General features: G+C 43.9%; 1 protein-coding gene across 3 annotated transcripts in view; it reads left to right on the top strand.

Annotated features, from left to right (window-relative positions):
• The first annotated feature begins 686 nt into the window (after positions 1–686).
• The window catches only part of ADAMTSL1 (ADAMTS like 1), a 674,175-nt gene continuing 660,163 nt past the window's right edge, over positions 687–14,698 (top strand). For all 3 annotated transcript variants that reach the window (XM_043546994.1, XM_043546995.1, XM_043546996.1), the window contains exons 1-2: positions 687–986; positions 1,645–2,463. In XM_043546994.1, coding sequence (XP_043402929.1) covers positions 2,377–2,463 — 87 coding nt within the window. In that variant the 5' untranslated portion in view covers positions 687–986; positions 1,645–2,376. The remainder of the gene's footprint in view (positions 987–1,644; positions 2,464–14,698) is intronic.

The raw sequence follows: 14,698 nt of genomic DNA on the forward strand, positions 1-14,698 counted from the left end.
TATTCCTGTCTGATTGCTAGTTTGTTTTGTGACTTTTCCGTTGGCAGATGTGTGGCTGTACATGCAAGCCAACATTTTCAAACCTGAGTGCCTAAAGTTAGGCTAATAAATCCATAGGTAGGCACCTGACTAGAAATGGCTTGACTTTCAGAGGTGCTGAGCAACTGCTGTGCTGACTTCAGTGGGATTTGAGGCTAACTAGCACTTCTACAAATCAGACCAGGTCTAATTAAGTGCCTAAATATGTATATTTATAAGCACTTTGAAGACAACAGGGCTGCTCACATAATTGTAGTTAAGCATGAGCATAAGTGGTTGCAGGCCTGGGACTTTAGACTGCCATCTGGGAATCAGATTCTCCATTGTCTTGCATGCTGTGTAGTTATTTACACCAGTGTAAAGTGAGCATGCAAAACCACCATTCTGATCTAGTAACCATGTTGAACAGGTGCAAAAGACTCCACAGGGAGCAGGCAGTGATGACTGGGGACCGCAGTGCTTCTTTTGAAAGTATCACCAATGAGAACAGACCAGGAGAATCTTGTTCCAAAGCCTATCCTAGCCTTGTGCTTATCATCTGTCCCATATGAATTCAATTGGACTACTCACATCATGCTTAAAGCTAAGCACTTGTGTAAGTGTTTGCAGGATCACAGTCCTCCTTAACTGACTGCTACTCTTTTTTTAAATATTTGTCTGACCAAATTAGCTCAAGAACTCATTGGAATTAATGAGACTGTATACTAGCTAAAGGAGAGATTTTGTTGAATGATAGATTCCTATTATATCCATCCTGCCAAGAAATGGGAAGACAAATGTTGTAATCCTCTAGAAAACTTCCTGGGTAAAAATGTACTCTGTGGTAGAGAGCTTTCAACACCACCACCACCAGAGGAAATATACCAGAAAAAAAATATCTACAAGAGGAGACATTTTAGGAGAGAAAGAGGGATTCTCCTGGTCTGCTGTAATGATGAAGAGAAAATGTGAATTTTGTTTGGAGAGCAAAACAAAATACTGATGACAGTACTGTATCTTACAACAATAGGGCCTTTGCCTCTATTCACAGGGACAACTAGCAGGTGTGAATTAGTGCAGGGATGATAAACTGTTCTCTATCTTAATATGCATTTCCCTTGCTCATAGAAACAATACTACAGGGTCAGTGGATTCCCCAATTACAAGTTTCTCTGCTGAAATACTATAAGGTCCTGGCTCTCAGAGGCTCCTGCCAGACCCTTGTTAAAATTCCATTACCAGACTGCAAGCAGGGCAGCCAGGGGATTTCCCTGCCTCCCATGGGAATTCACCACCTCTCTCTGCATGCTGCTAAATGTTCCTTACAAGACATCGTTCTTGGGGATTCATAAAAACACTTAATAGGAAATATTTGGCCTTTGCTTTGCACCAAGCATCAGCTAATTTAAAATAATTTCCTGGGCTATGATTCCCTGCATGACTTTAAACTCCTGGCTTTTCCTCCCACCCAACCACACCAGTTGAACACTGGTCTAGGGGATTCATCTGAAACTAGGGATTATTTGTTTGTTTTAAATAGGAGCCCCTAGTTAGACTATTGACAGCAATATCACACGATTTTCCTTTTGAAATTCCAGTTGCAGTTTCTCATTTCAAATACCACAGGACTGGTGAATTTCCTTACTTGGAATCCCCTTACTTACTACCCGAAATCCTACTGGATCTGGGGTTAATCCTAGTTACGGTGTCTGGCTAGGAATGCTGTGGGATCCAGTTGGAATCTCAGATTTTTTCAGTTGAAAGGCAATAGGATGAATAGCTCAGCTGTAGGAGAGAGAGAGATGGGGAGTGGGGGAAGCCTCCAGAGCTGAAGTGGAGGAGAGTGACAGTGGGTGAGATGAAAACCTCAGCCCTCCAGGGAAAGCAGCGGTGTCTCTTTAAGGCGCGCAAGGTGGGGCCAGTCCCTCCCTAGCCAGCCGCCCGCTCAGCAAACTTATAAATTTAGTAACAATGTGTTTTAGGCGCTTGGATCCTGAAATTAACACCGCTGCAGCAGCTCCGGGCGGATCGGTGTCTGTTACTCTCCGCCTTCTAGCAGCCCTGACACGAGGAGGGGAGGAGCAGGGGGAAGCGTTTCAACACGTTATCCTGCCCTCCTGAGCCAGGACAAGCAGCACCCCCGACCCCCCCCCCCCCATTCACACAAACCTGCCTATGCCCCATGGACAGAGTGCCTTGCCACCAAGGGAGAGCCACTTGGAGCTTGAGCTGCGCCACCAGAAGGGAAGCGTGAGCCGGAGCAGCTGCAGTCGCCTCTGGACGGACTAAGGCAGGAGGTCCGAGGTGAGGGGGGCTTTCCTGGCAGCTTTCCACCCCCCCCCTAGCCCCGGGGAGAGGATGTCCGCGCCAGGGGGGCAGCGCAGCTGGGCTACTATGACCCCCATCCTCTCAGCCACCTTGTGGCTCCTGTGCTCCGCTACGCAGGTAAGAGAAGTTGCTTCCCCTTTCCTCGGCTAGCCTCTCGCGCGCTGCGCTTCGCTCTGCAGCCCCCGTGGGCGGCCGGGCACGGTTCCCTTCAGCCTCCCCCGTTACCGAGGGGCGGCCGCCGCAGCGCCCGGCTGTTCCGCGCCTCTCCCCGCAGGGCGTCGCGCCGCCCGCAGCAGGTTCCCCGCCCGGGCGGGCGCGGGGCGGCTCTTGCTGGCTGCGGGGGTGGCTCGAGCCGAGTGCGGCGCGCGCTCAGCCCCCGCGCACCGCGCGCGCTTGGCGCCGGCCGGGGCGGCTCCTCCTCCTCCTCCTCCCCCCGGCGCGGCCGGCAAGTCCCGCGTGTGCCCCGAGCGGCTGCCTTCTCGGCAGGTTTGTGGGCTGGGCAGCCGGCACCTCTTGGCAGCTGCCGCGGGAGCAGCTGGGAGGGGGGGAGGAGCAGCCGGGTTTGGGGTTCCCGCTCTCCTCACACCTGGCCCCAGCGGGGACTCTTTACTTCTGGGGGCACCGCGCGGGGCAGGAGCCCCGCACATCTCCTGGGGACAGGGTCACAACCTCTGCAGGCAAATCCGGGTCAGGCTATGCCCCTCAGCTTTGACTAAGCACAGGCCTCCCAGACCTATCCTCCAGGCACCATCTGGGGCAGGTGCCCTCCTCCCCAGGCAGGACAACAGTAGCAGCACCCCTTTCACACCCTGCCTCCAGCCCAGGCGCCAAGTGGCCCATCCTCTTCAAATGTACCATGCAGGGCAGGAGCCCCTGCCTCAGCTGGGGCGTGGGAGTAGACACGCTTCCTGGCTGTTGCTAGAAACACCTGTAGCAGCGGGTAAGTGGGGGCACCTACAGAGGCTTTCTTTAGAAGTGCCACTGTGGGGCTGGAAACTTGCACGCTGGCGGGTGGGATGTCATCAGGTCTGGGCTCATCCTGTAAAAGAGGGGAGCTGTTGTTGTGGGGAGGCAGGCAGGCAGAAAGGACCCTGAGTTAACAAAAGGTGAGCATGCAGCTAACTAGTTTTGTATTTGTATATGTAACATTTTGCTGATATGTTGCGTGTCTTGTTCAAGAAAACCAAGAAACACCATCAAAACTAACTCTAGATTGTAAACACAGGTCTCCCAATGGGGAGTGCAAATGAGCCACCTGTGGCCAATGGTAGTAAGGTTGCTTAATGCACCTACTGAAAGGTGGTGGATACTGCTTGGATGAAAGTGATACAAGAACCTGTATAGGACAGAGCTTAGATAGACAGGGTCCCTGTACCAAATATCTTAAGTTCTAGGTATGGTACCACAGTGGGTTCCCCAGTTCTCAAAAAGGCCTTCATCAAACTACAGAGAAGAAATAATAGTCAGTTCTTACAAACTTGTGTGTCCAAAACAGAACACTACCTTCTGCAGTCTTATCCCCTCCCTTCCTGATCTATAGCCAGACGCACTAACATGAACATCAGCGATGGCTGATTTTTGTGCAATCACTTTTTATAAATGGCCCTGTATTACAGTCATGCTTTCCTAGCAAAGGTCTTTGAAACTCAAATTGAAGTTAGTTTTATAACTCTCAGGAAGGGAGGATGGGAGGGTCTTTATAATAAAAGTTGCGTACTATTAAGCTTTGCTGAATGTCAGGAGTGCAGGTTTTTATCTTCTTATGGGGAGGAAATGTTTCCAAGAAATAGAATAACTTTGGTCGTATCCTGTCTGTGTTTTCAAATGAGTATTTCATTTTCTGAGAGCAGTGTGCTGAAGCGGGCTGTGTCAACGGGTTTCTCATGAGTATAATTTACACTCACTTGCATGCTCTTCAAAGTAATTTACTTTGCTTAGTCATGAATTCACTGTTGCAGAGATTTTACTTCAGGGAGTGTAGTTAGGGGATCCTCATTCAGTGCTCTTGGGACAAACAGTTTTTGAAATCACTTTCAGCTGTGTGTGTGAATCTTTGATCATTGTGTTTTTAAGGTATCAGTTAATTTCCCAGGCTTGAGAAATAACACTGAGAGGTCTGTGAAGAAAATCATAGTTACAGACAAAATAATGGAAGTGTAGATGTAGAAGTATGATCCTCTCTGGACTGGCTCATAAGTGCATCACCAAAGTACACTTGGGCAAAATACTACTATTATAGTATTGGTGCACTTACATATTAGGCTGCTTTGGTAAATGTCTTCAGATTGCACCATGATATGGAAACTGATGCTGGAAGAGACTTGTTTTTAGAGACAAAGTAAGCCCTGCACCTTATTCCACAGGTTATTAAAGCCACATTAGCCTGGATTCCCTGGTGGAACTCCTGCCTACCCCTCCCTTATCACCCTCCTCAGCCCTGCCCCTACACCAATCAGATCTGCCTTGTGACACTGGGTTCTGTCCCTACTTATCCTGCTTCTGCACACCTGCTCTCGGTCTGTTTATCTGGGTCTCAGCTTTCCTCTGCTTCCAAAGCAACTTTTCTTTGAGGGGATCAAAGTGTAACCCCTTGCTTTTTGTATAAGGATTTTTTTTTCAGATTATTCCAATCATGTCTCAGAGTCCGTGGAGTAGTTCTACAGGGCACAGAGGGGCTGGGTTAGAGCTGCAATAGAAATGCAGTGAAGTTTTCTTTGGCTCTTATGTTGAATATTTAACTCTAAATTGAAATTCATTTAGATACTCAATGTAACAATGGAAGTAGTGGAATTTGGCATTGCCTCTTCACTGTATGGCTGCCTTCAATTTTTACATTTAGATGGTTTGCATTGGTGAAAAACTTTTCTTGGGGCCACCCCAGCACGCTGTTGTTGTTTTTTTTGGTAAAGTGCTAGCAAGAGTCCCCAGGTGAGGATCAGAGCCCCATTATGCTAGGCACAGAGCACACACGCAATTAAAAGATGGCCCCTGCCTTGAAGAGTTTACAATTTCTTGGCATTGCATAAATAATGTACATATTAATATTTGGGTTTTTCTGCATTAAATTCTATCTTGACCATGAACCAAGGGTTTAAATGGCATTAAAATATCATGTTTTAGTAAAAGTTAACGTGCAAAGCCCTCTTTCTCCCCACATTGATATGAAAATAAAATTGAACTGTTTATTGAGTTTAATAAGATTCCCCCAGGAATTATGAAGGCTAGAAGTGTCAGATAACAGAAAATAAAGCAGATTTCTGACTCCTGAATTTTTGGGATCAAGAAGCTAAACTGACTCTTTAATTTCATCGAAGTATTACGCTGATGGTGCTGGACTCAAGATCTGGATTCAATTCCTGGCTCTGCTACAGGCTTCCTATATGATTTTGGGAAAGCCGCTTAATCTCTTTGATGTTGTCATTATACTTCCTGTTTCCCCTCTCTGTGTTGTGTGTTTAAATCGTAAGCTCTTTGCAGGGACTACATCTCGCTTTGTGCTAGGTGCTAAATGTGCACAATACACTGATCCCTATTGGGGCCTCTAGGCACTATAATAAAATATTAACAAGTGGCATAGGAAGCTATTCTTGGGAGTGAAGGACATCCTTTTGCTAAACATGTTTGTAGTGTAGTAACATTACCCATTGAAAGCCGCAGAAGATTACATCTAGCTTTGCCTTCTTTTCCATGCTATATTTACTTCATGCTAGTCTAATCCAAGGACACGTTGATTTGTATTCCACTACACAGAAGAATGACATAATTAAAAACTACGTCCAATTTTAAGTAGGGTAACTCACTGTCAATAGAGATGCTTTTGCGATCCATACATTTTGAAGACTAGGTTCACATTACAATTAGGAAGTTAGTTGGGTTGAAAGATCAAACAACTTCAGCCTTAAAACATATAGGATGTAAAGACAATTTTTATCTCCAAAAATGACTTGGAGACAGAATCCTATGAGGATAGCAAACTTAAATTATCTAGTCAAATATCAAAATGTCCCTCTTGATTTTTTAAAAATCTTTATTACAAAACAACATAGCCTCGGAAATCATTAGTATCTATCTGCCTAATCTGATGTACGTGTATTATGTGAATTATGATAGTATCTTGCGGCCTGGATCAAGATTCTGTTACGAAGGTGTTGTACAAATGCATAAAAAGATGCTTCTTGCCCTGGAAAGCTTACAAGCTAATTAGATGTTTGTCTTCTTTAATAGATGACCTCTCTTTTTGAGCTTTACTGCATAGTAGTTGCAGATCTTGTTATACTATGTGATGAAGGTGTGAGCCATGTGGGAGAATATTTTCTTTACAGCAACATCCATTAATGTGTGCGGTGCTAGTAACACTTACTGTTAAGGATGTGTGAAACCTGACGATTTCAACTATGAGACTGTTTTTAGTTGCTTATAATTTTGCTAAACTTAAACTGAGCTGAAGTTTTCCATAAAGGGTGTCTGCCTCAGGCTGATTTTTTTGAAAGTTTCAGCCAAAACGATGGAACTATTTCAGAGAATGAGGTTAAGAAGAAATAAATTGTCTTGTCACTTAAAAAAATTTGGATGACTCTTCTTTGAGAAGCTCCCATGCTTTGGAGCAAGGCCTTGAAATTTGGCAACATGGTGACCGTGTGTCAGGGATGTGCCTTTTGCCATTTCTGTGAAAATCCACCCAAATTTGACAGAGAGAGAGAGAGAGACCGTATATAGATACAGTGGGGGAAATATTTGTGTAAATTTAATATCAAATTTTTATGGTCAACATGCACATCTGATCCATAGACCGTGCATGATTTATACAGAATTACAGGGATCACATTTTTGTACAGCAGAGAAAGTATGCAAAAACTAAATTCAAACACTTTTCATACATCATAATCTGGTCTTCGGTCTCTAGTTTTTGTCAGACAAGTGAATTGTGGCTGTTGCAAGGATATTATCATATTTGTCTAATTTCCTTGGCATAGGAGCAGATTGTATGTGTGTACCGGATTTGGTTCTGCACTAGTATCTTCAGGATTCCTATTTCAAGACATCAGTGCCATAGAGCAAAGGGTATAGTATGTGGTGTTGCTCTTCTCTATTTCTATCAGTAGCTGGGTTAACAATATTGTTACGCAGATAGAGCACTCTGAATCTGCACATATCTTATCTCTCTCAGTGTTAACTGGAGCATTGATTGTGAAGACCATGCTCTTTAGAAGTCAAAAGTGACCACATCAATTTTGGTAACCTAGGTTTGGTTAGTCTTATTGCCCAGGGTAAACTTGTGACCTCTTCCCAGGCTCCCACTCATGGCAGCCATGCAGGTGGACCCTTGCCTCAGTTTCTTTCTTGGGTCTCCAGTAGCTCCATTCAAGTTTGACTTCTAGTCCATCTACACAGCTTATTAACAAAACATAGTGCAAAGAATCCATAACAGTCCCAAAATATACACCATATTATCCCAGTGCACCTAATCCTTGTGCTCACCATACCTCCAGTGTCTTCTGTCACAACTAGATTCCTTATCCAGTCTCTTCCATCAATCTGCCAGGAAACCCACTCCAGCCCTTCCTTCTGAGGTGCAACCTTGCTCTTCCCACTGGGAACTCCCACAGCCTATCTGCTGGGAGCACCCCTTGCTTCCCCTGGCCCGCTCACTGTTCCTCAGGGTCCAGCTTTCCAGCATGGAGTCATCAGTGGGTAAGTCCATCTACTGCTTCCCCGCTTCCTTCTGCCCTCTCTGGCCTGGAGCCATCCAGCAACCCCTTCTTTCTGCTCTCCTGCCTTCAGTCTTCTCCCAAGAATCACTGTCTGTCTCAGGAAGCTCTCCTCTCCTGCCCTTCTCCTGATTGACTCAGTCTGCTGTGACTCCCAACTAATCTTGTATAGCCTACATTCTGCTCCATCCTCTTAAATGACCAAGCTGGGAGCACCTAGTGTGGAACAGGAGAGCTAAGCCCAGTTTCACGTGATGGGCCAGCTGCTCTGTTCCACCCAATTTCTTGTCCACCCAAATTCTCTCATGAATATAAACAAATTCTTTGTATTAAACTGCAGTTCTATTCTGGGGAAAAAGTCTCTTTTTTAAAATGACCAATCTCTACATGCCCTGTGACGTCTAATGCGGCTGCACAGGTACAATTGAAGACATAGTTTGTTCTGAGGGATATTTATTACCATTGCTGATGCTTGAGGAAGACCAAATTCAGCTTGGTTGTTGGATCAGATTGAGGTAGTGGCTGTAGCTCTGGCAGGTAGAAAATTAATATGGAGACCTAATAAATGTGGAATGCCATATTTTAGTGACTTTCCAAAGTAGGTCCATAATTTAAGGCTGCAGCTCCTCTGCAAAATAGCATAAAATATACATTATTCATGCAGCTTTGCCTTATATGATCAAAAAAGTAAATTAAACATGCAGGTATTTTAAATATTCATTTACTATCTTACACTTTATATATAGCTTCTTTCATCATGTTTCTTGAAGCATTTTGCATATCTGAAATGCAGCCACCATTGGGGTGAAACGTGACATGTCTTTAACAGCACATAGCAATGATACAACATTAGTTCACAACAACCAGTGAAGAATATCTTATTTAAGTGAAATCTGACCCTATCAAAAGAATCATTCTTTAAAGTCAGCCCAGACTTTTGTGTTTATGTATTTTGTATGCCCTTTGAGGGGGATATTGTGCAGTCAATATAACTGTCCTACTGTATACTCAGGGAGATGTTTTGAAGGGGATGGAGGTGGGGAAGAGACAAAATAGAATCTTTAGGAAATATACCAGGAAGGTCTGCTCTGGGGATCTTAAATTGCTTTGGAAAATAGCTTCATATTTGGATTTGAGACACCATCACAGATCTGGTTGGGTTCCCCCTGCTGACAGCTCACCAGATTGCCAAGGGGACCCATTGCTGGATCCCATGAGTTTGAAGCTTCTGGAGTCTGAACAGAGCCCAGGAACTTTCTCTATCTTGGGATCCCTAAGCACTTTTGGGGTACAGAGACCATGTAGTTCCCTGCCCAGCCCCTGGAACCAGTGCTTGACCCTCAGACTCTCCCATAGGTTAAGCCAGGGTCTGCTCTAGCTATAGGCAAACTAGGCAGATGCCTAGGGTGGCAGATTGCTGGGAGAAACAATTTGAAAAAAAAATCTGTATTTATTTATTTTTGAATGCTTGTGGCCCAGCCTTCTCTTGCCACCACCAGCACTGCCTGCTCTGAGCTATCCCCATCACCAGCGCACACACTCACTTCAACAGCCACAGTAGCAGTGCCATGCCCCCTGCACAGAGCTCTCTTCTCACCCTGTATAGAGCTCCGCACATTGTATCTCACCCCCCTGCCCAGTGAACTGTAGGGCTCTGGCCACTGTACCACACAACCTAGCCCACTATATTTGGGTTCACCCATGGGGGTAGCACACTGGAGTTTTGCTTACAGCAGCAGATTGTCTTGAGTTGCATCTGGCTGAAGCATACCTTTTCCCTGAACTCCACCCAAAGTGTGGAGCCTTCTGAGTTACCTCTTCAGGGGGCCACAAGGTACAGAACGTTTGCATAGAAGTTCAACACTTTGCTGCACTTTACTTATCACGTGAGAAATTCACAGATCTATACAAAAAATAATAAACCTTACATGCGTTTCCCTGCTTCGGTTTCCTCACCACACCAGAACATTTTTTAGGCTGAGGATAGGACCTTCTGTGAGATTCACAGTCCCTCCTCTGGAGCCACATGACTTCTTTTCTGAAACATGGAGCCATTCTCCTAGGTCAGCTTGCTTTCTCTAACCTTGGCCAGTCTGTCCTCTCCCCTTCTCTTGCCCAAATGTCCAGTGGGTCCTTTTATAACCTTTTGCTTTGGTCACCTGCCTTTGTCCTGTTCTGGTAACTTTCCACTGGTCTCTACTTCCCTCCTCTTCCTTTCAGACAGGAAAAGAGAGTGTCTTTTCCCATGCTGTAGCAGACCCATCATTCCAAGGTACTTTATCTTGAATAGATGGCTGTTGAGTTCTAATGACCGCCATGGTCTCTGATCTGGCAGAGAAGTGAGACAATCCTGCCCACTCATGGTGGATACATGTACAGAGGTGCATTTATGATACAGAAATTTTCATAGTAGTAATTTCATAGAATCAGCCAGGATTCATAATTTGTACAGACCGATCCCCCAAATCATCGCACTCGTGATGAGGTTCTCTAAAACTAGAAAGTTTTTTGTGTCATTTGGAATTAAGACAACAAAGATAGATATAGGTTGGATTCAAACACTGAGCTCTATTACACTGTGGAGTAGCCCTTCTAAGGGAAGTAGTGGAAAACCGATTGCTTTAAACCTATTAGAATATACACTGGATAAAGCAGTAGTATTTAGGCTGTATGGAAGAATTCTAGAATGGCAGGGGGATGGACTGGATGATCTGATGGGCCTTTCTCCTCTCTAATTTCTCTGATGGATATTGGAAAACAAATCCTGTTCTTGCATCCATGCTTCAGCTTGTTCAGTCCTATGTGGCTGCGTACTATAAATAATGACTGCATTACATCAGTCTTAGATATGGGTCATGGAATCTAGCTTGATACCATTGCTTTTGATTTGACAAAATGTTTCCAGAATTTCCATACAAATACTCTTTTAAAACTAACCACATAAATGTGAGATCTTTTAATGAGGCATTTAATAGTGGGAGAATGGCTTTATGCAAAGTGCCAATAATTATTTCACTTAGCTTTGCATTTATTTTTATATGTATGATGTGAATGAACTGAATTTCCTGTTTGTGGCTTTTGATGTGATTATAATGTCTCCATTGTGTCTAAAACACACGGCCTGCAGAATCCTTTCTTTAGATTGCACAGGTGTCTTTCTGTGGAGAGCTGACACAGAAGACAGACTTCATTTAAATGAATTTCATTGCGTCTGTGTAGCTCCAATAGTGAAAATTGGCCCTCCATGGCTGTACACATTTTCTTTTTATTTCCATCGTTAATTTTTTAGAGAAAGGTGGGGGAGTCAGTCTAGCTTTAAGCTGTATTAACTTCCAAAGAAATGCCTGGCCAACATCTGGGTTATGCTACATAAATGTGAAAAGTACCCCTCCCTTTTTTCCATATAAATATCTGGCCTTACATCCTGGGGTGGGGAGTTAGGCAGAAGACTCTTTGGATGGATGGATGATGACATGCTTTTTTTTAGATTTGTAAAAAATTGGTGTTTATAGCTTTAATGTTTTGTGATTGGTTGGTGAGTGGAACACAGAGCAGAAGACAGTCCTGCATGTGTAAATGAATACACGTTCATTCTGGGGAATTACTGGTGGGAAAATGGACAGCATGTTTATAAAATGACTACGCTTTTTCATGTTTCTTCTAAGTTTTGTGAAAACGGGTCCAGTTTCATGAAATACCTCAAATGTCATGGCTCCTTGCTCAACAAGAAGGATGTGAGTGGCAACTATGACAACTTTGAGTGGCGCAAGTTAGCCTTCTCATGTGACGCTTTTGATAGTGTTCTTTTTTTTTTTTTTTTTTTTTGAAATTGGAAGCATCTGACATTAGGAAAGGTTGGGGTTTTTTTTTTGTTTTTTTTTTTTTGCATGTTTCCATGTGAAATCCAAATTTTGCAAAATGTCTCTGTCATGGGGTGGTGTGGCCCCTTTACAGGGCCTTGTTCTGTCTCCCAGAGACGGGGAGAAGTTAGCCTGGAATGGGGCTAATAAAGGATTAATGATTGGTAATTAAGACATGGGGATCATCTAAAAGGGTTAAGGTAATTGACCATCACCAAGGGCGGGTGTGGCTCAGCAGGAGAGAGCACTCAAGAAGAGGAAGTGCTGGAATTAAAAGGGGTTAGGAGACATGGTAGTGAGTGAGGAGAGGAGGCTTAGAAGAGAAAGGTAGGATGTAGAGGAGAGGAACATCTCTGGGCAGTGAGCCCCCACTGGGCAAAACTGCACTGAAACTGGGCCTTGGAAGAAAGTCTGGACTGAAGGAAATTGGACCATGAAAGAAGGGTCAGAACTAAAAAGAACCCAGTCACTGAAAGATTGGCCCCTGGGATACTGTTGAACAGATGAGCTGAAAGACATTAAAGACTCTGTAACACCTAAAGAGCCAGACATTACAGAGAGCCTGGCTGGAGGGCCCTGGCCCTTCTGCATGCATTGCATGTGGAGAACACGAAGGGGTGCTCTGCAGCAGGTGTGATCTGACATCACACAAAGAAAAAGATGGGGCCACTAAAAAACCTGGAATTTAATTCCAGGCTTAACTTCTCTTAAACCCTCCTTCCTTTTCCTTGCCCCCAAATCACTATGGCCCTGATCTTGCAAATGATGACGTGTGTGAGTGTAACATCAGTCCTGAACGATCCTAGCAAAGTCGATGAAACCAATCATATCATACAGTTAAACACAGGCTTACATGTTTGCAGCACTGAGCATGAAGTCTGCACAGTCCTAAATATTGGAAGAGAAGTCCCATGTTTGGTATGCTCACTCTAATGCCTCTTTACTTCTAACCTTTAGCTTCTAGGTAATGGCACTGGGTATTGCTTGGCTTACTGTGAGGCACCTGATTGTTAGGACAGTACTTCACCTGTGAATTGTACAGTGCATTTATCGATTCTGTTTAGTGGCAGATGGCTGCCAAGAGGTAAGCTACTTAAAGTAAACTAGTAAATTATCTACGGAGTTTCTATACCATGCTGGAATGATTAATTGAAGGCAGTGTTTGTTCTGAGGGAAAGTGCTTTTCAGACTTCATGATTCATACCGTTTCTCTGAGATCCTCTTCAAGTTCCAGGCAGCTTTATACTTATCAACCCATTTACATAAATGGATTACATCTGCCCCATATATGGACAAGTCCCGAGAGGGGCCGAGTACCTACAATGAAGAAGTTTGAGAGGAATACTTCAAGATGTTGAAAACTGATCATCTTGGAGAATGCTGCCCTTTGTATGAAACTGGCACACTTCTACAGATTCAGAGGTTGATACCGTAGTTCAGCTCAGATAATTAAATGGTGAAATATTTGTTTTAACTTAATTTTACCATTTTTCTGTTGCATAGTTTTATATACACTTAGTTTTTCTTTTTTTTAAATTTGTAACCAAAATTTTCTCACTAGATGGTTTCTTAAAATGTCTGTTAATAGTTGTCACATTCCACTCTGAATGTATATGGGGAACACATATACATTCAGAGTGGAATGTGACAACTATTAACATGAAACCTGACATTCAGAGCTGCAGCCAGAAAAGAGTGCAGCCACACTGCAAGTGCAATAAGGTGGAATTTATCTCTCTGTCTTAGAGCTTACATGCCCCCCATTATCATGGTATCTGAATGAGCCTCACAATCATTAATATATTTATCCTTGCAACACTCCTGTGAAGTAGAGAAGTGCTATTACCCCATTTTATAGACGGAGAACTGAGGAGGTAGTGAATGCCTTACGATAGCAGACCATTGTGCTGAGATGAGCTATGTACAAATAGAAATGACATACAGTTAGTGTGTGTGTGTGTGTGTGTGTTTTAAAGCAATAGGTTTAAAAGTGTCACCTGACAGGTGTCATGCGTGCAGGAAAGTACTTTTTCTTTTTATCCAGGTGCTGATGCTGTATCTACATTTTTATTATGAGACTGTTCATGCCCTCTCTCCATCCTGTGTTTGTTCTCAGGCGCTCTTAGCATCAATGCCCACTCTCTATGCTGTGTGTGTGTGTGTGTGTATGCACGCTTGTTCAGTTTGTTTCAAGGTACGAAGGCTACAGTGTTCCAGGGGAAAGCACCTCTAGTGAGGTTTCCCCTGGAACCACACCAAAGCTGGAACCATGCCAATGCACATTCTTTTGACAGTAGTGTATGTTGGCACTATGGAAAAAGGTCATTGTTATGTTTTGCTTTCTGAGACATAGGGCCTCTGCCTAGTTGAATCCCATATTAGGATGTCCTCTTGCTTTGGCTTCTAATTTGTGCTGCTTGTAAAACAGAACATGACCTTTTGAATTGTGAACATTTCTCTCTGTGTCAAGGAAGAGATAGCAAGGTGGGAATTTCTTTTTCTAAAGTGAAATCAGTACTTGTGGTGGGTGCTGAGTTGATTCAACTGGGCTGAATCTCCGCTGGTGAACTTAGAATCTGTAGCTCCCTATTGTTGCAACTCCTCCACTGCTAGCAATGGTGGTGGCTATAGTGTAGAAAGGGTTTAATTAGTAATTCAGTGGATATTTAAAGGGGTCTGAGGGACTATGTGCCCAACTTCTGTTGAAAATCAATGGGATTTGGCTGCCTAGTTTTCTTAGCCCTGGTCTACACTGCAAAATTACTTTAGCATAACTGTTGCTCA

The sequence above is a fragment of the Chelonia mydas genome, chromosome 5, assembly GCF_015237465.2.
Source record: "Chelonia mydas isolate rCheMyd1 chromosome 5, rCheMyd1.pri.v2, whole genome shotgun sequence".
Classification (NCBI taxonomy): domain Eukaryota; kingdom Metazoa; phylum Chordata; order Testudines; family Cheloniidae; genus Chelonia; species Chelonia mydas.